At 42.2% G+C, this 21,685-nt stretch overlaps 1 protein-coding gene across 6 annotated transcripts in view; it reads right to left on the reverse strand.

Annotated features, from left to right (window-relative positions):
• Positions 1-595: 595 nt before the first annotated feature.
• LHFPL3 (LHFPL tetraspan subfamily member 3) overlaps positions 596-21,685 on the reverse strand; it is a 401,928-nt gene continuing 380,838 nt past the window's right edge. For all 6 annotated transcript variants that reach the window (XR_012156833.1, XM_073328517.1, XM_073328518.1 and 3 more), the window contains one exon: positions 596-3,193. Coding sequence is in view for 2 of the 6 variants with exons in the window: in XM_073328515.1 (XP_073184616.1) it covers positions 3,165-3,193 (29 nt within the window). In the remaining 4 variants the exon portion in view is untranslated. The remainder of the gene's footprint in view (positions 3,194-21,685) is intronic.

A 21,685-nucleotide genomic window follows, 5' to 3' on the forward strand; every position in this document is an offset into this window, starting at 1 on the left:
ACTTGGTTTCTGTTTACAGAATGGCCATTTGTGACAGAACTATAAACTGGAATTGAAAAAAAAAATCGCTGAGCTTTATTCAGTTCCACAAAAATATTTAAGTTGAACTTTACAAACCTGCCTAGGAGTAATCAATCTATTAAAATTAATGGGCACTTGGCATCCAAATCTCCTGGGTGGCTTTGAAAACCTTGCTATATGTAGATGGCTTTACTGTATTCAACTCCTGATTATTTTGCATTTTATGAAACCAAGTTTACAATAAGAGAATGAAGAGCATTTAACAAATAAGGCCCAAGCCTGCAAATATGATGGGTCTGGACAGTCCATGTGCCCATCCAGAGACCACTTACTTTACTGGGGCTCCACATGAGCACAGGGGTGTATCCCTATGCGTCACATTGCAGGGGTGGGGCCTGGATAGGGTCTAGAAAGGGGGACACTGATTGCAGTACCAGCAGTCATTACCACAGGTGAACTGGAGAAAAGCATGAGCATACTCTATTTTAGTATGCTACAAAAATTAATCATGGACATTTATTAGGTACTTTAATGCTAAGCATATATTAAAGTAAGAAAAATTATTGTAGTCATTTTATTTTATTTTAGTTTTTTACAGAAAGTCAGGTATTCCAACAATTTTCTTTACAGTTTGTTGACTTTAAAAAAAATTGCACACATTTTTGACATTACAATGGAATGGAATGGGAAAGCGTTCACTTTTAAAAAGATAAAAACATACTATGTAGACTTAATTAACATTTAGTGATGTACATCCTTGTAACTTTGCTTTATTTATGTACATATGGTACATTTTAATTGAAATAGTAGAGTCACAAGGTCTTGTGATGACACATTTTTTTCAACATTTGTATATGTCTAAAGTGGGCTTTTTCGTGATACAATCACTATGATGCAAAACTCAGTAGGCAGTAACAAAATTGCATGGCACAGAGAAACCCAATTAATGTAGTTTCTATTGCAGGAAAAAAATATCATGACTGCAATAATCCAAGAATACAATGTAACCCCTGGCATAAATGATTACAACGATACTGTAGCACATTCAGGTAAACCTCTTTACAAACTTTTGAGAATAAAGTGTGCCTATGATATACCAACACTGGTAAATGATGACAAACTTTATTAAGACCCCATTTAGCAAGGTGGGCCTAAATGTGCCTAATTTTGAGCATGTGAGTTGTCCCATTGATTTCAGGGGGATTACTCACATGCTTAAATACCTTGCTGAATTGGGGCCTTAATGAGCTTCCGACCCCACTCACGTAAGTCACTTTTGTTATACCCTTCCTCTTTATTTTGGTGACAGAGACTAGGAATAGATTTATGTTGGCGGACAACTTTTGGGTGCGACTTTCAAAAGTGCTCAGCATTGGTGCTCAGCATCCACTGAAGTCAGTGGAAACTCCCATTGGCTACAATGGATGCAGACTTGGGCTAAGGGACAGAGTGTTTGAAAATCCCACCCAAATTTATCTGTAAACTTATTTGGCAAGCATATATGTTAGGTGTTCAGTTACTATAGTGATCAGGGCCATACAGGTACCTTGACAAACAGCTAAAATTGCTATTTAATAACTAGTCATTATTTATTGACAGTTTGGTCACAGACTGTCTTCAGCCAAAGAAGCATAACTGAGATTCATGCACTTAGATGCAGAAGAGTTTTGTTTTGCAGTGGCTCATCTACAACCAGAAGTTAAAAGCATGTTTTATCTCTGTCCCTCTTCGAGAGCTATTTGTTATTTGGGGCCTGTAATAATAATCAATTGTTATTCTAGCTACTTTTTCTGAATGTCAGCAAGTATAATAGTGGCGTTCCAATTCTCCCAAACTTAGAATTGCATCAGGGAACACAAAGGCTGCTCACTTCTAAAATACTCCTCTCTAGAATAATTATCTGATCACATCCCAGGCCTCAGACTACTCTTACTATTCAATTCCTTTCCAGAATGAGTTTGCCTGGCAAGGAACCTTATGAACAGCAACAAAATGTTGCACTGAAGTCAGAACAACTCGGTGGTAACATGCCTCTCGCACCACATAAGCAAAATAAAATGCGAAGGGCCACGGCCACTGCTGTGCTCCAGCTGCTTCACACCACACAAAGCAGCCAGAGCATAGCAGTGAATCAGGCTCAGAGCTTTTACACAGTTTTCCGTAAAATGTACCTGTTTACTAGACAGATTCATAGATTGTAAGGCCAGATGGGACCATTAGATCATCTTCTCTGACCTCCTGTATAACATAGGCCATTGGATTTCATTAAGTGGTTATATGACATAGAACAGGAAAAAATACAAAAGTGCTTAACTGCAGCTGTGTGTTACATTTCAGGTGTCAAGTAATTTCTCCCCCTCCCTTTTCGTTTTGTAAATAAGTGGCTTTATTTTGCCACCTTAAATAGGAGCAAGTCTATGTTGCATGGGAATCAACAGTATTATGACATTCAGAAAGATGTAACTTATTGTATATAGGCCTTCACAGAACTACGATATATGTCCGAAATAATTCTTCAGTTATAAGTTTGTTACAGACATAAATGAAACAGAAGACATATGCAGTAAAAATCGAGAAGCTTTACATTTTTAACCAATTTATTATACAGTGAAATAAACAAAGTGCAGAAATGCTGCAGTAATACTTTTTCCTCTAGAAGATGGAAACATTCAGAGAGTCTATTTCTAAATGCTTATTTAAGAGTGATGTCCTATCAGTTTCCTGGCTACTGGAACAGAAACAGTCTTGAGTTAACTGTGTCTCTACTGTGAAAGGTTTTAAAGCTTTTTGCTTTTCAGTTGAATAAAAAAATGAGTTTACAAACCTTTTCAATGCATATATTACATAAGTTTTGTCTAGCAACAACTACATCCCTTTTAATTTATTCCCTAAATGTGACTTTTCATGCATGTCTTCTGAATGCTGTATTCAGTGACAGTTTCTAATGAGCTGGTGTGTAATCCATGATTGCATTTCTCTTCAGAAAATCACTTCCATGCCTGGCTGATCTATGTTTAGAAGGCAGCTCTTACCAATCAGGCATTTTTGCACTTGTCAACATTCTTCTCCATTGAAGGCTCCTTCCCAAGCTTCTTTCCATTTAATGTTGATGTACAAAAGCAGTTACTCATTTTGTTTTGTGCTCATTCTAGTGAGGATTGGCGTAGCAGGACTGTGCAAAACAGAGAGAAGAGAGAAGTCAGTTTATTGCAAGCAGACAGTCATTGCTATTGTGTTTGGCACAGTGCTATCTTCTGATCAATACTCTAAATACATTTCACTATTTTTATTTCCATTCATTTTAAAAGATAACATTGGTCATCAACTTTAATCTCCAACTATCACTGAGAGTTGTAGGGTGGAATCTTTGAAATCAGTTTTGATCTATTATTCGACAAGAAAAGTCAAAATAAAGGGATTGTTTCATCTGAAGTCTGAACAGTGGGAACATAAAGATGCAGCATGTACTGGGTGAGAGTCACATTTGTTTAATAACAATAGTGAAGGACAAGTAGTAGACAAGAAATGCGCACGTGTCTGATTAAAAGGATCCTAAGGCATTTTATAAAGTTGAGTAAGTATCATTATGGAGTCACAGATGATAAAGAAGGTAAAGATCTGTTTCATCATCCCATCTATTTCCTTCTCAGTGAAGTATTGTTCCCCACAGTACCTAGGCAAGCATGTGGTCTAATTTACTGTTAAAATTATCCTCTTTTCACAAATAGAAATAATGATGCTGAGAGAGCTAAATCACTTTCCCACAGCCAAAGAGTGAGTCAGTGTCAGAATCAGGAATGAAACCAGGTTTTTTTGACTCCAAGTCCCCTGGTCAGCCCACTCATCATCCTGCCTCTACTATAGCTAATAGCTATGGGAAGGCTATGACAAAAATATATGTGGACAAATACAGATAGATGGCATCACAGAGAAATTATTTGATATGGGACAATTTTAACAAGGAACACCAAATGTACAGGCCTTAATAATATACTGTGGCACCTCCATGAAAAATGTCAGGTTTGTAGGATTAAATGGAGCATTTCAAAAAAGAGTTTTTATCACAGGTTATTGTATTTGCTATTCAAAGGCATGACAATATTTGGCATGATAATTATTGGATTTCCAGCAACATTTGAAATTCAGCATTAGGGTTGCAACATATTAACATCTTTATTAATTCTTCTGCAAAATTTTATACACAGGTGTTATACAGAGGAAAGAGGACATTTAATAAATGTCACAGACTCCTAGTTAGTGCTGTGCAAAGAAGAAGCTGCATAAATAAGTCATTCATTTTGTTCAGTCTGGCTTGACCTTGTAACATGTCACATACTTTTGACTTTTTGACATTTCTTTGCATCGGAGTTACCTACAAATCCTTTTTAGAGCTGTCATGTGAACCAAAATTAATGAAAGCAGTCTCTGTGAAAGCTATATTGTCCAACTACCTAATTGCAATGCTGTTAGATTCTCAATCTATTTGGAGATTTTGAAAGGCTTCACATCCTGGTGATATGATTATTGTTCCTACTTGATCCATTCAATTAGAGTACGTGCCGATTGTTGATGACAGAGTTGGTATGCAGTCTCTGCTTGAGGGATTTACAGCATTCCAATGTTTATGCATGTTTTCTGAGGGAGCTCATCAATATTTCTTTGGTGTGAAGATGAATAGTAGAGAGCATTGCAGGCTGCTCCTTCCCAAAGTAAATACACAGATTGAAGTTTCAGATAGTCCACAACATGCTTTTATGGCAAGGGCATTCAGATAAACAGCACTTATAGAGAATAATGCCAGGGTCTTCATCCTTCAAAGGCTGAATACATTGCCTTTGCAACAGTCTCAGCACTTTACCTGATTAATTCTCTGCAGACATATTTATACAACCTCTTAGCCATGCATTTGATTGGTAGTCTGAAAAATGCCAGCCTTCTAGGGGTTATTACTTTGCTGTTCTCGCCAAACACTTGTGATTACAAGTGTCTTACTAAGTTAGAGAGGGAAAGAAAATGACTTTCTTAATGAGGCCAAGACCAATGCTATTCCAAAATCAGATCAGCTGCTAGGAGTCGCTTGAGAAATAAGCGACTGGTAAAATTTCCTCCTCGTCTCACCATAGACCCAAAGTGCTCCACTGACCAGTTATTTATTATCATTTATTGAATGCTGGCAGTATCTTTGGTGTACAACAGGAGAGAAAGGAAGCTATGGTGCCTACTCCCAGGGGCTTACAATCTAAAATAGACACGCAATGCAGTTTGGATACATAAAACACTGGGTGAGGAGATGACTGTCTAATCCCAATATGAGGCATGCAGAATTTGTTAATGTTTTTGTTTTTATTTCTTCATTGAATTGTTCCTGGTCCTGGACAAAACTGCTGCCAATGAGCTAGGCCAGTCCTAGAAGAACATAGGGTTCACTGTAATTTTAATTATGTTCTTCAAATACTTTCAGTTTCTGTTTATCATCTGGAACTGCACCTTGTAACTATAGATACATAGGGTGGGATTTTCAGAAGTACTTAGCCTTGGCCTAAATCTCTTTCCATTGAAGTCCATGGGAATTTTACCAGTAACTTCAATGGGAACAGAGTAAGTTTAATGTTGAGCATTTCTGAAAAATCCACGCTTAGTTGCTGCAACACAGAAATCAGAAACTAACGTGCATCAGTATACAGGCAGCATCCATACATGTGTATGTGTAACCCATGAGCCTAATAGGGAGATATCTCCTTAAGAGACCCATTGGGGGAGGTAGGAGTGAGCCGTGTCTGGTTCATTGGTTGTTTTTATTTTTCCCTAACCAAACCAGGTTTTTTATTTTATACCTGCTACATTCAACTTCAAAGACCAGAACCAGTCCAGAATGTCAAAGCTCAGGGCAACCACCCATACGGATGAGACCTTCATTCTGAAGATGGAAAACTCTTGAAGACGGAGAGGAAAGCACTCCTATCACCAACAACAGGAAGTAGTTGTGTCTGGAGGTTAGCGTCCCAAGCTCCAACCTTTCTTTGCTCTGCTTTGCAGCCTCGATAGCAGCAGTGAAGACATCTACTTAGTGTTGCTAGGCAGATTAAGCACTCCACATCCAGAAGCTTCTGGAATTGGGTGTGGTAGTTTTGGGTCTGCTCCAGTAGGTTCCCTGTTGGTGGGGTCAGACTCCATGAGGGCAAGCAGTCAGGGCAGCTGCTTCGCGGGGGGCTGTGTGCCCTGTGTGAGTTGGGAGAAGCTGAGCCCAGGAGCAGAAAGCAGCCTGTTGTCCCTAACTCTGAAACATTTTGCAGCAGGTCAGTGATATTGTTAACCCTCTAACAGGGAAGCCTGGGCAATGCTAATTATAGCAAAGGGAAACTGGGAGGGAAAAATGACTTCTCTTTTAATTGTATGTTTTGAATGTTGTTTTGATTTTAGCTAGGGTGACCAGACAGCAAGGGTAAAAAATCGGGACAGGGGGTGGGGAGTAATAGGTGCCTATATAAGAAAAAGCCCCCAAAATTGGGACTGTCCCTATAAAATCGGGAAATCTGGTCATCCTAATTTTAGCCAAACAGTTCTGGCTAAATTGTCTCAACTAGTCTGAGTCGCCAACTTTTCTTTAAATGTAGTAATGGGGAAAGAGTCTTTTCTATTTTGCTAGTCTCAGTTTTGTATTTTCTTTAAATCTGTACACTTAACTGAGTGGTTGGTTAATCTGTTAGCTGACTGACTAGCAGTGGTTTCAGCAGAGGAAGAGTCTGCATGGATTCCAACTGAAGATTCCTACAAGCAAGTGGAGGGAAGATGTTGTTTTAGACTCAGCAGACTGTATAGATTTGGTGATCAAAGCCTCAAACTGAGACTTAGGTGAACAAGCCCTAAGCTTTTGGGAAGTTTCAGTTTCTTCTCACTGTATTTCTGTGGGGACTGAACGGTTCAGATTTTAATTTTAGTTTTCTTTATATATGTTTATGTATAACTGTGAAGGTAATGTCTGTGTATTATAACATAGCCATGTTATGTTGTAAAAATTAGATTACAAAAATATAAAGTTATTTAATTAAATTCATTTCTTTAGTTTATTTTGGGACTTGAATGTCGGGAGGTTGACCCTGAGCAATCCATGCTGAAAATCCTTAGAGACTGAACTCTGGGTCTCCAACTACTCTTCTATGGGAGTTGGGGTTTTTGTAGGCACTGGAGAAGTGTAATGAAGTGAACTCTATCCCACCCAAAGGTTACATATGTACCTGTGATTAAGGGGAAAGGGATGAAGGGCAGGTAGGCACCCAAATCCAAGTGGACATTGGGTGCCTAACTGCTCTTCATGTCTTTGAAAATCTTCCCCTAAGTTCTTACAATGAAAAATATTCCTGAATAATAGGCTGGCCTAAGACAATGTCATTGCTTTTCCCGGCGATGAGGAGGAGAGAAGACTTTTGGAGGGCTACATGTAGTATCTACTTCCACTCACTCATCTGCAGAAAGTGCCTTTTCTTTTCCAAATGTGTCCAGCAAGCATCCTTTGCCTTGGTTGCAGCAGCGCTGCAAAGGGGGGGCTGTGGCAGCACTTGTACAGGATTCTGGGGCACACAATAGATGTAAAGCTGCCCACAGCTATGCACAGCAGTAGCGAGGCTGTCCTATTGAATGGGAGACTCAAGATGTCGTAAACTTCCTAGCCAAACCTCTTTGGTTTGGGGCTGGCTTGTAGGTGAATGCTCATGCTGTTCCAGCACCTTTTTGATAGAACATCAGGAATGGCCTCTTGTTTAGCCAACGCCTAAGGTAAACACAGCACTTCTTCCCTTTAGTTGTAGACTAGCAAGCAGGATCTGGCAGTTATCTTTTACACAGTCATCCATGGGTGTCAAAGCCCGACTCTGCCAGCAGAGAATGCTGAGGGTCAGAGACTGTGTAGCGTATACAAGAAATATCAAGATGTATATAAAAGTTTTAAAAAACCCAAGGAGTAAGATTCTGTGTTGCCTTTTCCGGTGAAGAATTACAGGAGTTTACACTGATAGATTGATAAGTGACCTGGCTTCTTTGTTTGCAGCATTTTCTTGCAAAGCAATAGGAAGAAAAAAAAAAAAAAAAAAGGATGTTAACAGATTCTATATTCAGACTCCATGGAATAGGGGACCACAACTCTGAATGGAAGGCCACTTACTGCTCATTAGATCTGCTACAATTATATTACTTGTTGTTCTGTTAGGGGCAGTAGTTTAACTTCCAGCCTAACAGGCTTTATGAATGTTTTCAGAAGCATTCAAGAATTTTCCAAATGCTCACATGAAAAGAGAAATCTTGCCATTTCTATTTGCAGAAAGCTCAGTTCCTGGCTACATAATAAAACTCTTAAAATCTGACAGGCTGATTTCAAGGCAGATGAGGCAGATAATGGTAGTAATTAACCACTGAATGGCATGCCACTTTTTCTTATACAAAGGAGGAACAGAAAAATGGCTGGAGGATCGAAAAAAATTGTTTTTGTCATATTACTGATAGCACTATTTTCTGTTGACAATTCATCTTGTGATTGGGTATAGTGCTTTGTCTAGTAACACTTTTCCACAGGTTTCAGAGTAACAGCCGTGTTAGTCTGTATTCGCAAAAAGAAAAGGAGGACTTGTGGCACCTTAGAGACTAACCAATTTATTTGAGTATAAGCTTTCGTGAGCTACAGCTACATCCGATGAAGTGAGCTGTAGCTCACGAAAGCTTATGCTCAAATAAATTACTTTACCACAGACATGAATACTCCATGTCATTCTGATAATTATTCATGAGCAACAGCAAAATACACCTAAGGAACATCAAGGACCCAAACCTGCACTCCTAGCATACGTGAAGCTCCCACTGGGTCCAGTGCCCTTGAGCCCCTGGCTAATTTTTGTGGCTTTTCAATCCCATTTTCTTATTTTTATTTTTTTCTCTCCTGTTTTTGTGGGTGAAAGACCCACACTGCACAGGAGGAAGTGATTGACTGCAGGGAGAACATTTAAAAGTAATTGTACACAAAATGCTGTCAAGTGCACAGGGTGAACAAAGTGACAAAACAGAGAAACATTATTTTCTAATCTCTTTTAATTGGCATAATTTTAGGTGCTATTTGTAACACTAGTAGGTAAAGCAGCTCCAGAGAGAAGTGTAAGTTTTAATTTGGTGTCCCTTAAATAGTCCAATCAATTAAAACAAAGGGATACATAATTAAGTAGGACCTCCACATGTCAAAGTGCAACAGATCAGGCACATTAGGGAATGAGATTAGAAGGCCCCTTAATGTGCAGAGGTCAATCTTGCTTGTTTCCTTTCACGTTTGTTATTAGCTTCATATTCTTTTGATGTGTGGCAGATTTGAAGGGGCTTTTTGAGGTGGGGGTTTGCATTAGTAAATGTCATTCTATGTGTTATTTGGTCTTTGTAATAATGTGATATACAATTACTATGGACAGAAACACAGAATAGTGTGATATAACAATCCACATGGTAATGCCAGGAGAGAATCTACTCCTCAAGCATAACAGATTATTTTTAACCTAAAATTGTTATATTTTAAACTATTTTCAAAATGGTAGCGATGTTTAGATTAGTATGCGCTATGGCATGTGTAACAGTCTGGAAGCATTCTCCTGTGAACACTTTCTAGTACAAGGGTGGGCAAACTTTTTGGCCTGAGGGCCACATTAGAGTGCGAAACTGTATGGAGGGCCGGATAGGGAAGGATGTGCCTCCCCAAACAGCCTGGCCCCCACCCCCTATCTACCCCTCCCACTTCCTGCCCCCTGACTGCCCCCCTCAGTACCCCCCACCCATCCAACCCCCCCACTCCTTGTCCCCTGCCCCCCCCCGGGACCCCTGCCCCTAACCGCCCCCCAGGACTCCACCCCCTATCCAACCCCCCCAGTTCCCCATCCCTTGACCTATCCAACCCCCCCCCAGTTCCCCATCCCCAGAACCTCCACCCCATCCAACCGCCCCTGCTCCCTGTCTCCTGACTGCCCCCCCCGCGACCCCCTGCCCCTTATCCAACCCCCCGGCCCCGGTCCCCTTACCATGCTGCTCAGAGCAGCGTGGCTGGTCACTGCGCCGCCTGGCCGGAACCAGACATGCTGCTGCGCTGCCCTGCATGAGCGTGCAGTCCCACTGCCCAGAATGCTGCCCGCGCAGTGGAATGGCTGCATGGAAGAGGAACTGCACGGGAGGCGCTGGGGGCTAGCCTCCCGGGCCAGGAGCTCAGGGGCCAGGCAGGATGGTCCCGCAGGCCGGATGTGGCCCGCAGGCCGTAGTTTGCCCACATCTGCTCTAGTAGCTAGTGTTTTGGATCCTAGTGGGGCCTGTAACAGTGAGTCAGCAAGACTCCCTTACCAGGTGAGGTTTATGGATATAAAGAAGATGGGAATAGCCTTCTACCCAAAGAGAGTCTGTGAATCTGATGGATGAACTAGCGTCTTCGCTGAACGACTTTGAGGTAGGAACCCTAGAAGCAACCAAACCTAGTGAGAAGGCATGGAAGGGACTTCATATTATCTTTCAGTTCCTTTCTCTGTTAACAAGGCTACATCCCATGGGAAGAGGGTGAGTTTTGATTCTGCACAGTGTGTGGACTGTCTTTTAGAGCAGATTGAGAAAGGCAACTGCTCACAGCCAGCTAGTTCTTCTTTCAACAGAACCACTGTTTAAACTTACCTAAATGCAGGGAGATGGCAGCCACAGGTTCTGAAATCTTGTGTGTCTGCTGCCTACAAGGCAGGCAGCAACAGAAGTCCAGCTTCCCCTCACTACCCTGCCGGCTTGTCTCATCTTTGACCTGGTGAGACCAACAGTCCAGTGTCTGTACCTATTCAGTCCTCACTGCTGACAGAGACCACCAATAAGAAGCCAAAACCTACAATCGGTTACTATTTATGACAGTCTGCACTGATATGAGCAGATCCACTGACTTTTTTTTGGCTCACTCACAGGAGAAAGGATTACAGCAGGGATTGGCAACCTTTGGCACGCAGCCCTCCAGGTAAGCCCCCTGGGGGGCCGGGCCAGTTTGTTTACCTGCCGCGTCCGCAGGTTCGGCCGATCGCGGCTCTCACTGGTTGCAGTTCGCCGCTCCAGGCCAACGGGGGAAGCAGAGGCCAGCACATCCCTCAGCCTGCACCACTTCCCGCAGCACCCATTGGCTTGGAGTGGTGATCTGCGGCCAGTAGGAGCTGCAATCAACCGAACCTGTGGACGCGGCAGCTAAACAAACCGTCCTGTCCCATCAGGGGATTTACCCTGGCGGGCCGTGGGCCAAAGGTTGCCGATCCCTGGATTATAGGATAAGTAATGATTTGCAGGATCAGGCCCAAGGCTATAAGTTATAGTGGGCGCAGGGAGGGATTGAGAGAGAGACATGTTTAGCATCATAAACAAATATAACACACAGCCCCCTCATTCTTTCCCTCTCAAAGAATTTGTCTTTAACACAGAGAAGCAAGTCAGGTGGCATCGCACAAGCTCATCTTCTTCTGACAATGCCTTTTCGGAATCCTCATCAATTTGCCTTTGTCCCTTAAATAGTACTCTGTGATCTTTTTTGGGAGCTTTGAGAAGGGAATCATGTCTCAAAAGAGGTTTTGCTGGCATGGATGATATGGAGTTTTGCTGAGAACTGGAGAGAGACAGAAATGCCTTCACCAATAAGGACTTTTATGTTATTAAGCAGCTTTCTCTAGTGAGTTGTAGGACACAAGTCAGGCAAAAATCAGGTTTTTTTATTCACCGATTTTTATTTCTTCGTTCTGGTTTGCTGCAGTCTTTCCCTATCTGTCCTGGACATCCAAAGAAATGACGGTTGTTGTGATCCCTAAATGTCCCTTAACTGTTTTCTCTCGCGCGTTGGCATAGAGCTATTACATGGGAGACCTTACGGTGGCACAGCTGCAGTGGTACAGGTCTGTAGTGTAGATATATATAGCCTTAGGTGCCTAAATATAGACTTAGGTGCCGAACATTAGGCATCAGGTTTGAAAACAGCAATCTTTGCAACCTGTTCTCTGTTTGCTTCATTCTTGATTACAGCAAGACTGTATCTTCGCATCTAGTAAGATTCAGTGAGTTTTAAAGATAAGTTTTCACTTTTTTTTCCTATATTGTGCTGATAGACATGCTAGCCCCTTTTCATTCAGGCTAAATGGAAGATGTGATTAAGGTCCATTATGGAGTCAGATAGCTGAAATAATAAAACCCACTGCCCAACATGCTAGGTCACATGGGAAGGCTTGAGCAAGAACTAACTCAGGAAGAATAAGGAGTTTCCCTACAACTGATTGCAAATCCACAGGGTGGGGCATTAAATTGATTTGCACGTTTGTTAGCATGAGAAAGGTAGGAGACAGCCAGAGAAGCACAGTGAGTGTGACCCTGGGAGAAAGCTGAGAGAGAGATATTATTCTGGGCACAGTGTTAGCTGAAAAAGAGGCTTGGAATCTGAAGAAGTGAACTGCCTCTCTTTGTTCTGACTGTGTTCAGGGAAACAGGATATTGAGTACATTCTTTGTAAATAAACAGGATTGCGTTCAAGAATACCTGAATCTTATCATCAATTTCTCCTCCTAATGGAAACAACCCAACAAGCAGTTCAGCTTCTATTGCTAGTGACTGTTGGTGGGTTGGCACTTTCTGGCTCCTAAGAACCATGTGGACCAGAGTTAAAGACCCCATAGTCTCTGATAATAGTACAGGAATGTGTGTTGTAAAGAAATAGTTCTTGCTTTTCCCCTTCTTTGATGACATTGATCAGATTTAATGGCAATACTATCAGACACAGACTTCCCATAGTGATCTTGTGTAGTTCAGGTTGTTAAATTATGGATAGAACTGGTCAATTTTTTGCATGAGAAGACATTTAATTTAAAATGGCCTTTTAAAAAATTGTGAAAAATTGTTGGCATTATCAAAATGTCTGGTGTTTATGAAATGTTCTCAATTTTTTATAAAAAATGTTTAGTTTACTGAAAACAGCATTTTCTTCTTACTGCAGATTTTTAAAAATAATGTCAATAAAAAATTCAGTAAAAATGTCAGAAAAGGTAGTGAATGGAAGAATGGCTCCATGTCAAACTCTGCAAAATAGAAACAACTTTAAATTTTTGTGTGACATCATTTTCCCATTTTTTTCAACCAACTTCAATACCGGATGATTTTGGAGTATTGTACAAGTATGATCTGTTCTTTTGCATGTCCAGTCACACACCTGTTTGAGAGAGAGCTCTCTCTCCTTCTGTTATGATCACAGATTCATAGAAATGTGGAGCTAAAAGGGACCTCTTGAAGTCATAAAGCCTCCTGCGCTAATGCAGGACCAAATAAACCTAGATCACCCTTGACAGATGTTTTTCCAACCTGTTCTTGAAAATCTCCAATGCTTTGGTTTCCACAATCTCCCTTGGAAGCCTTTTCCAGAGCTTAACTAACCTTATAGTTAGAAATTTTTTCTTAATATCTAACCTAAATTGCCTTTGCTGCAGATAAAGATGCTTACTTCTTGTCCTACCATCAGTGGACATGCAGACCAACTGATCTCAGTCCTCTTTATAACAGCCCTTAAGATATTTGAAGACTGTTTATCAGGTCACCCCCTCAGTTTTCTTTTCTCAAAACTAAACATGCCCAGATTTTTTAACCTCTGTTCATAGGTCAGGTTTTCTAAACCTTCTGTCACTTTTGTTGCTCTCCAATTTGTCCACATCTTTCCTAAAGTGTGGTGCCAAAAATTGGACACAGCCTTCCAACTGAGGCCTCCTCACGAGTGCTGAGTAGAGTAGCGATTCATGGTGCCCGAACTCCCTCCCACCCTCCCTCCAGCTCATTCTTTTCTGTGTGCTGCCCAGTGCATCTGGTCTTCTCTGTATCTATCTTCTAGAATGCAAACTCTTCAGAGCAGGTGACTTCATTTTGTATCTTGTACAGGGCTGGACATATTGTTGGTGTTGAAATAATTGAATAATATAATACACTTCTTCTCTAGACTGAGGGCTTGTGTTCTTTAGCTGGGTTAATATACGCCAGTTGTCACAATCCTTGTCAATTGCTTCTGTTAGTGAATGGCATGTGAGTAAATCTTTGATGACAAATATCCTAGAGAGAGGAGGGGATTAAATCATTACCTCAGACACTGAAATTTATTGTGTTTGAGTATCTTTACTTAGAAAAGTGAATGGTGACACTTTCAAAGATCAGTACAGTCTTTGAGAAGAATGAGTGTATATATGGAACTTACACTGTGAATATTTGGGTTGTTGACTAGGCCAATTGGGCTAGCGTATTCACACCCTCTTTCAGGAAGGACAGATAGGCATGTTACTTCAAACCCAATGATATTAAAAAAAATTAATCTTGGTGCTCATGGAAAACCATTGCAGAATCAGTGATGTCTGTGAGCACCATGACAAACATACTTATCTCTCTATGTGCATTAAGGGGGCTTTGGGATTCAGCATGCTGTCCCAGAAATGCAACTGGATGTGAGGGTGGTGGCAGCAACATAAGCAGCTGGACTCTCACTGGGGCATGGCTATTGGATATCTTGGACCCTCAATCAGGCCTATTATGCATGAACTTACAAAAAGTGGTCAAGCAAAACAGAAAACTTAAAACATGTTGCAATTATATAGCTGTCTATCAGCATTTCCAAGTGAATTCTAGAGACTAACATAATGTGTTATTTCATGCAGCCCCCTGTGCCTTGAAAACCTTTCTTGACTGACTTCACCTCCTCAGTCTTCTCAAAACCCATTTCTTAAGGAAGTCTCAAATGATAAATTATAATCATATGTATCTAGTGATGGAGAAAAGTGCAACCATCTAGATGTATGCCACTAACTCAAATATGCCTACCCCAACCATTCAAAACTCATGAGTCAGGCACCCAAAACCATGAGTGACTTACAAATTATGAGATTCTAAAACTAAATGTTGGGATGTTTGTATTTGCCTCATGGTGTTTGAGCCTTTAAGGCTCATGTTTTTCAAGTTTTTTTTCTGCAGCCATGAGGGCTAGAAATTTACTTTAAAAAAAAGAGCTAAGGGTCTCACACAATCACATGACTCCAGAAGCGAGTGCTTTGAAAAAATATCATGAGAGTTGACTACACTCCTAATCCTTTTAATAACCAGACAATCATTTTGTCTTCAGCCCCATCCTTCCCTCCCTTTCCTCCATGTGTTTTCATCTCCTTCCATAGTTCTTCTCTTAGCTTAGGTTGCAAACCTATAATTGGATCCATATGTGCACATCCCTTCACATGTATACAGTCCCATTGGGTATGTGTATACAGCCTGTGGAGGCAAACCTCCCAGCCCGGGGTGACAGACTCACTAGTGCTCTAAAATAGCTGTGTAGACAGCACTTTGAAGTTGTGGCTTGTGCTGGAGCTCGGGCTCTGAAGCTTAGGGAAGTTTGTGTGGGGCACTGGCTTGGAAGTCTGAGCTCCAGCCCACGCTGCAACGTCAAAGAGCTGTCTGTATAGCTATGTCTGGAATGCTAGCGCAAGCCCTGCAAGCCCAAGTCCGTGAACTCAGACTGGGAGACTTCCTTTAATGGCCTGTGTAGACATACCCATGACCCCAGTGGGACTCTGTATGGGTGCAAGGGTTTGACTGCATGGATCCCGTGGAGGATTGGGACCATGGATTTGGGGCTTGACCTTACTCTTAATCCATTTTGTAAAGCACGAAGCACAATGCACATCTATGGCATCACGTAATACCAGCTCTGAAGTTTCCATGTAGGTGGACCGTAAATTTTGTCGATTTATTTACTCAAACATTACAATGGATGGATTTCCCTCTGGCTTGGTACTAATATAATAATGTATTTTAATTATTTGCTGCAGATGATTAGCAATTAAAGTGAACTGAAAAATTTAACCACAGAGAGCTTCCTTCTTGTGCTATTTCTGAATTCTCTCACACATTCATCTAAAGCTAAAACATGACAGATGTCTCAAATACATGACAGAGCATAAACTATTGATTGTTATTGTTATTTTAACAAAACAAGCAGCATGGGAAGATCTTTTTCAGTTGTGATTTCTAGCTCCTGAGCATCCTAACCCTTGTCAGTGCTGAAGTCTGGAACCGTTGATGTCTGGCACCAGGAAATGCTAACCCCAGTAAATAAAGAGTTAATTTTAGTTTTCTTAGCCTGATATTTTGAATACTTCCAAGCAAAACCTGCTCCCAGCCATGTTTTCCTGTATGATCTGATTCGCTTGAGAAACTGTTTGGGGTTGTTATGAAAATCAGCAGAGTCAGCACCACTCATAAAACCAAGAACTGCTATGAATCTAACCAGGCATTTTCAGTGAGTTTGTTTTTTTTTTGCACAGATGAGAACAAGCTCATGCTTATATAAGAAAAACATCACTTTGAACCCATTAGATTTTTTTTTAGTGTTTTTGAAATTTCTGTGATCAATCATAAGTTCTAGTCTTATGAGGTCACTCTCTATAAGCACAGACTCACCCTGGGTTATCGTTTCTAGTCCTCACTGAACACAAAGCAAGTTTATGCAGAATAAAGACTGGCTGAACTTTTATGGCTCCATTTTGTGGGCTAGAGCACAGCTTGTAAAATCTTTTGGCAGGAAGAAAGAACAATGTCCTACCTTTCTTATAAAAGTTTGGAGAATAATACGTAAAATTGAGATTGTAAATTCTTTTTGGCAGGGATTGGCTGTATCTGTCTCCTGTGGAGTGCCTAGCATAATTTTGGGTGCTAAAAATAATATTTTACTAGGCCAAATTATCCTAGGTGTAAAGCCATCAACTTCAGACAAATTGCACCTGAGATGAATTCTTATCAGCACTTCTATAGCACTAGCTGCATTTCTAAAGCACCTATCACCATGGTGTGTGGGCATTTATAAAGGAAAGGAAAGGAAAGGAAAGGAAAGGAAAGGAAAGGAAAGGAAGAACTCTCTAGGGCTCTGAGAATCCAAATACCCTGAATGGCTCAGTATCTGTGAGTGTGTTGGTGTTTTTAGCCTCACGTAATCATTTATGGGGCCAAAGTAAAGTAGGATCTGGTCTTTTCATAGTATTTCTGTCACCCAGGAATTAAAGCAGATTGAGAAAGCAGCTCTTGCATTATTTCACCCCATAAGTGGATCCCCTGTGGAACTGAAAAAAAACCCATTGAAAATAATTAATAAATATTTGAAAGACTCATTATTATTTATTTATACCTGTCCATATATCTATTCAGGGGACACCGTCATAGGGCCTAATCACATCAGCCACACTATCAGAGGCTTGTTCACCTGCACATCTACCAATGTGATATATGCCATCATGTGCCAGCAATGCCCCTCTGCCATGTACATTGGTCAAACTGGACAGTCTCTACGTAAAAGAATAAATGGACACAAATCAGATGTCAAGAATTATAACATTCAAAAACCAGTTGGAGAACACTTCAATCTCTTTGGTCACTCGATTACAGACCTAAAAGTTGCAATTCTTCAACAAAAAAACTTCAAAAACAGACTCCAACGAGAGACTGCTGAACTGGAATTAATTTGCAAACTGGATACATTAACTTAGGCTTGAATAGAGACTGGGAGTGGATGGGTCATTACACAAAGTAAAACAATTTCCCCTTGTTTATTCCCCCCCACCCCCACCTTCCACTGTTCCTCAGACGTTCTTGTCAACTGCTGGAAATGGCCCACCTTGATTATCCCTACAAAAGGTTCCCCCTCCCCCCCCCGCCCCCGGCTCTCCTGCTGGTAATAGCTCACCCTAAGTGATCACTCTTGTTACAGTGTGTATGGTAACACCCATTTTTTCATGTTCTGTGTGTATATAAATCTCCTCACTGTATTTTCCACTGAATGCATCCGATGAAGTGAGCTGTAGCTCACGAAAGCTTATGCTCAAATAAATTTGTTAGTCTCTAAAGTGCCACAAGTCCTCCTTTTCTTTTTGTTAAAAACAATGCAGCCCTTGTTCTGAAGAGTTTACAACCTACTGCTCAACACAGACCATCACAGTGGGGACAATGCATGGAAGGGAAGTAGGGAATGGACCAGAGGTGCAGGGTTACGCAGGAAGAACTTGTCGTGGCTTGTCTGGCTTCTTCAGGCTTCTTAAAAGCACCAGGTGACTTTTAAAAATATGTTTATAATTAAAATGATTGACAGTAATTGTGTGAGTTAATTCACAAGCAGGATTGTCAGGAAATGTACTCCTGAAGGGGAAGGGCTCCTGATATACACGTTTCACCAAACACTTGAGAAGCCAATGCAGGAAACATTCACTTTGATGCTCTGGCTCTGACCCTCTGTGAAGCTTCCCAGACTGGCTTTGGGCAGCCAGTCCAAACCTGTGAGCTGAGAGAACAAAGAACCCTGGCTCAATATAAAAAGACAGGGGCAGAGATTGTTAAGGAGAACAGTCTGAGACCCAGGGCCCAGAGATTATGGGTTTGGGGCACAATAGACATGCGTCTAAGGCCTGGTCTACATTATAACATTAGGTCGACACAAGGCAGCTTCCATTGACCTAGTTGTGCACGTGTCTTCACTTAAATTTGGCTCCCACCAACGTAAGTGCCCTATTATGCTGATAATAATACCACCGCCCCAAGCGGCGTGGAGCCACGGTCCATGAACTTAGGTTGACGAGTGCAAGTGTAGACACTGTGTTACTTATGTTGACTGTTACTGTCCTCCAGCAGCTGTCCCACAATGCCCCACACTGACTGCTCTGGTCACCATTGTGAACTCTGCTGCCTAAGGGTTAAGGAGACTAGAAGACCCCATTCCCCCTTTAAAGTCCTGCAGATTTTTGAAATAACTTTTCCTGGCTTGGCGAGCACACCTAGCAGCTCTCCATTGTTCAGTGCAACTGCCCAGCTGACCATGCTGGCTACACGCTCCAGACATGCGCCTGCCTGGAGTACACAGGAGGTGGTGGATCTCCTGGGCCTGTGGGGAGAAGAGGCTCTGCAGGCACTGCTCCCATCCAGCCACAGAAACGTGGACATTTATGAGTAGATGGCTCGGCGGATGCAGGAGATGGGCTACAACAGGGACCAGCAGCAGCGCCACGTGACAGCCAAGGAGCTGCAGCAGGTGTACCAGAAGGCCAGGGAAGCCAATAATTGATCTGGTGCTTAGCCACAGACCTGCCACTTCTACAAAGAGCTGCATGCCATCTTCGCCAGAGCCTCCATCACCACCCCCAAGAGCACTGTGGATACTTCTGAGGAGTCCAAGCAGGGGCATGCACAGGAATTTAAATTTGACTGCTTTTGGAGGGCATGTTCCATGCCCCTGCCGCGGCCTGGGGCTGGTGGAGCTCTGTGCTCCCACTAATTACTGGGAAAGTCTGTGCCCCTGCTTTCTCCACCTTGTGCATGCCCTGAGTCCAAGTCACAGGCCCCTGCCATGAACAGCGAGGAGGAGGAGCTTGTGGATGAGGAAGAGGAGGAGGATTATGGTATAGGGGATAGGCGACAGGGGGATCCAGCTGTGCAGCAAGCCAGGACCTGTTCTCAACTTCATCACAGTCCAACCAGTCCTGCCAGTCAAGCATGGGTGAGCCCAATGCAGGGAAAGGCACCTCATATAAGCACGTAGTTAAATTTTAAATAACAGGGATGCCCCCTGTTAGCAGGACACATCTTTTCCCTAATCATTAATTTATTCGTGCTAGAAGAGGGAGTGGTACAACCAAGAGAGGTAGAGTTGCTATCTGCTTTTCATTCCACTCTAGAGTGAGGTGGGCTGGAGGGTGAGGTGGGGTGGGACATGCAGAACAGTTTGTTTATGTACACAAAGATGTTCCATGAATCCTCCAGAGAGATCTTGATGAAACTTTCCTGGAGTCACTCTGCAATCCTCTGCTGGAGATTTCTGGGAAGGCTGCCTTGTTTCTTCCACCACGGTAGGACACTTTCCCACACCACTCAGTGATAACTCCAGGAGGCGCCATTGCAGTATACAGGCTAGCAGCATATGGAGCTGAGTGGGTACGGGACGCCAGAAGCAACTGTGGTCTCTCTGCCTTTGTTACCCTTAGGAATAAATAGCAGCTAAATCACCACAGCCTATGGAAAACGGTGCCAGTATTCAGTTCCATTGCCCTATACTACTAGAATCATGCAACCGAGCAATTCCCTTCTAATTTCCCCAGCCCCTGGTGGGCCGTACTCACCACGGTTGGTGCTGTGACTGGGGCTGTGTACAAACAATCCTAAGAAGAAGTGAGAATGTAATCCTAAACATTTCTGGGGAGCAAGTGGCGTGAGCTCAGCATCTTAAATTTCGCTTTCCATAGTAAATACACTGACAATGGTACCTCTGCCTGTTTTATCTACAGTTGCTGCCATTATGGCCGCCAGGGTCTCCCCTGCATGCTCATGGAATGCCTGAGCCAGATAAGGAGGAGAAAGACGAGGATGCAGGATGACATGTTCAAGGAGATCCTGCAAGCCACTGCTGCATCGGGTAGCGAGCATGGGGCCTGCAGGATGAACACTGCAGATAGGCTGGAGAAGGAAAGAATGGAGAGGAGAAAGGTTCAGGAGTCCAGGCAGGAAAAGGAGAGGGAGATGCACATAATGTGGTTTCTCGGGCAACAAACAGAGATGCTGAAGGACTCACCTCCTCTGCAGACCACTGAGAACACAATATTGGGACCTCCCTATAGCCCCCCACCATTTCACATGGCATCAGGGGTCGGTCCACTATTTCTACTACTCCACCCTGGGGGACATTAAAGACAATCACAGCTTGACATACACTGACCTGTGAAAGCCACAGTTGGTGTATGTGTAGCTGAAATGGACAAGAATGTTCTTTCCTCTTCATAAATTCTGTTCTCTTAATTTATAAAATTTTATTAAGTTTTAAATGTTTTTGTTTTTTAATTGCCTGGGGGTTTTTTTGCATAGATTTTGTTACAGAATAAAATTCTATTATTTGGAACATAATTCATCTGTTAGTTCACAATATAAGCTGGCGGGTGCTCAGCAGTTCTGAAAGCGACCAGTTACCTGTTAGTCCAGAATATCATACAACTCATAAGATCATTCACAAACAAAATTAATAGGTGCATTAACAATGCCATAATTGTAGTCCTACATATACAGCAACCATCGTGTGACTCATACCAGGCCTCAAAAGAGCAGGGCCAAGTACAGCACACTGCTACAACACACACTACTCTGGCTCACTATTAAAATGGTCTTTCAAAGCCTCCCTGAGACTTATAGCTCCACATTGAGCTCTTCTAATAGCCCTTGTATCTGGCTGCTCAAATTCAGCAGAGAGCTGTTCCACCTCCACCCGCTGCCCCAGCAGAAACTTTCCCCTTTTGCTTCACAGATATTATGCAGCACACAGCAGGCAGCTATAACCATTGGATATTTTTCACGCAGAGGTCCAATCTTGTGAGTAAACAATGACAGCTTCCCTTCAAATGTCCAAAGGCACATTCAACTGTCATGCTGAACCTCCCAAGCTGGTCGTTGAATTGTTCTGTGGTGCTGTTGATGTGGCTGGTAATTTGCTGGTCGGGAAAGAAAGTCTCTGTTTGCAACTTTCTGAACAGCTTTGGGTTCTTAAAGATGTGAGCGTCATGCACCTTCCCTGGTCCGCCCACACTGATGTTGGTGAAGCATCCTCAGTGAT

This window comes from Lepidochelys kempii, chromosome 1 (assembly GCF_965140265.1).
Source record: "Lepidochelys kempii isolate rLepKem1 chromosome 1, rLepKem1.hap2, whole genome shotgun sequence".
In the NCBI taxonomy this organism is placed as follows: Eukaryota; Metazoa; Chordata; order Testudines; family Cheloniidae; genus Lepidochelys; species Lepidochelys kempii.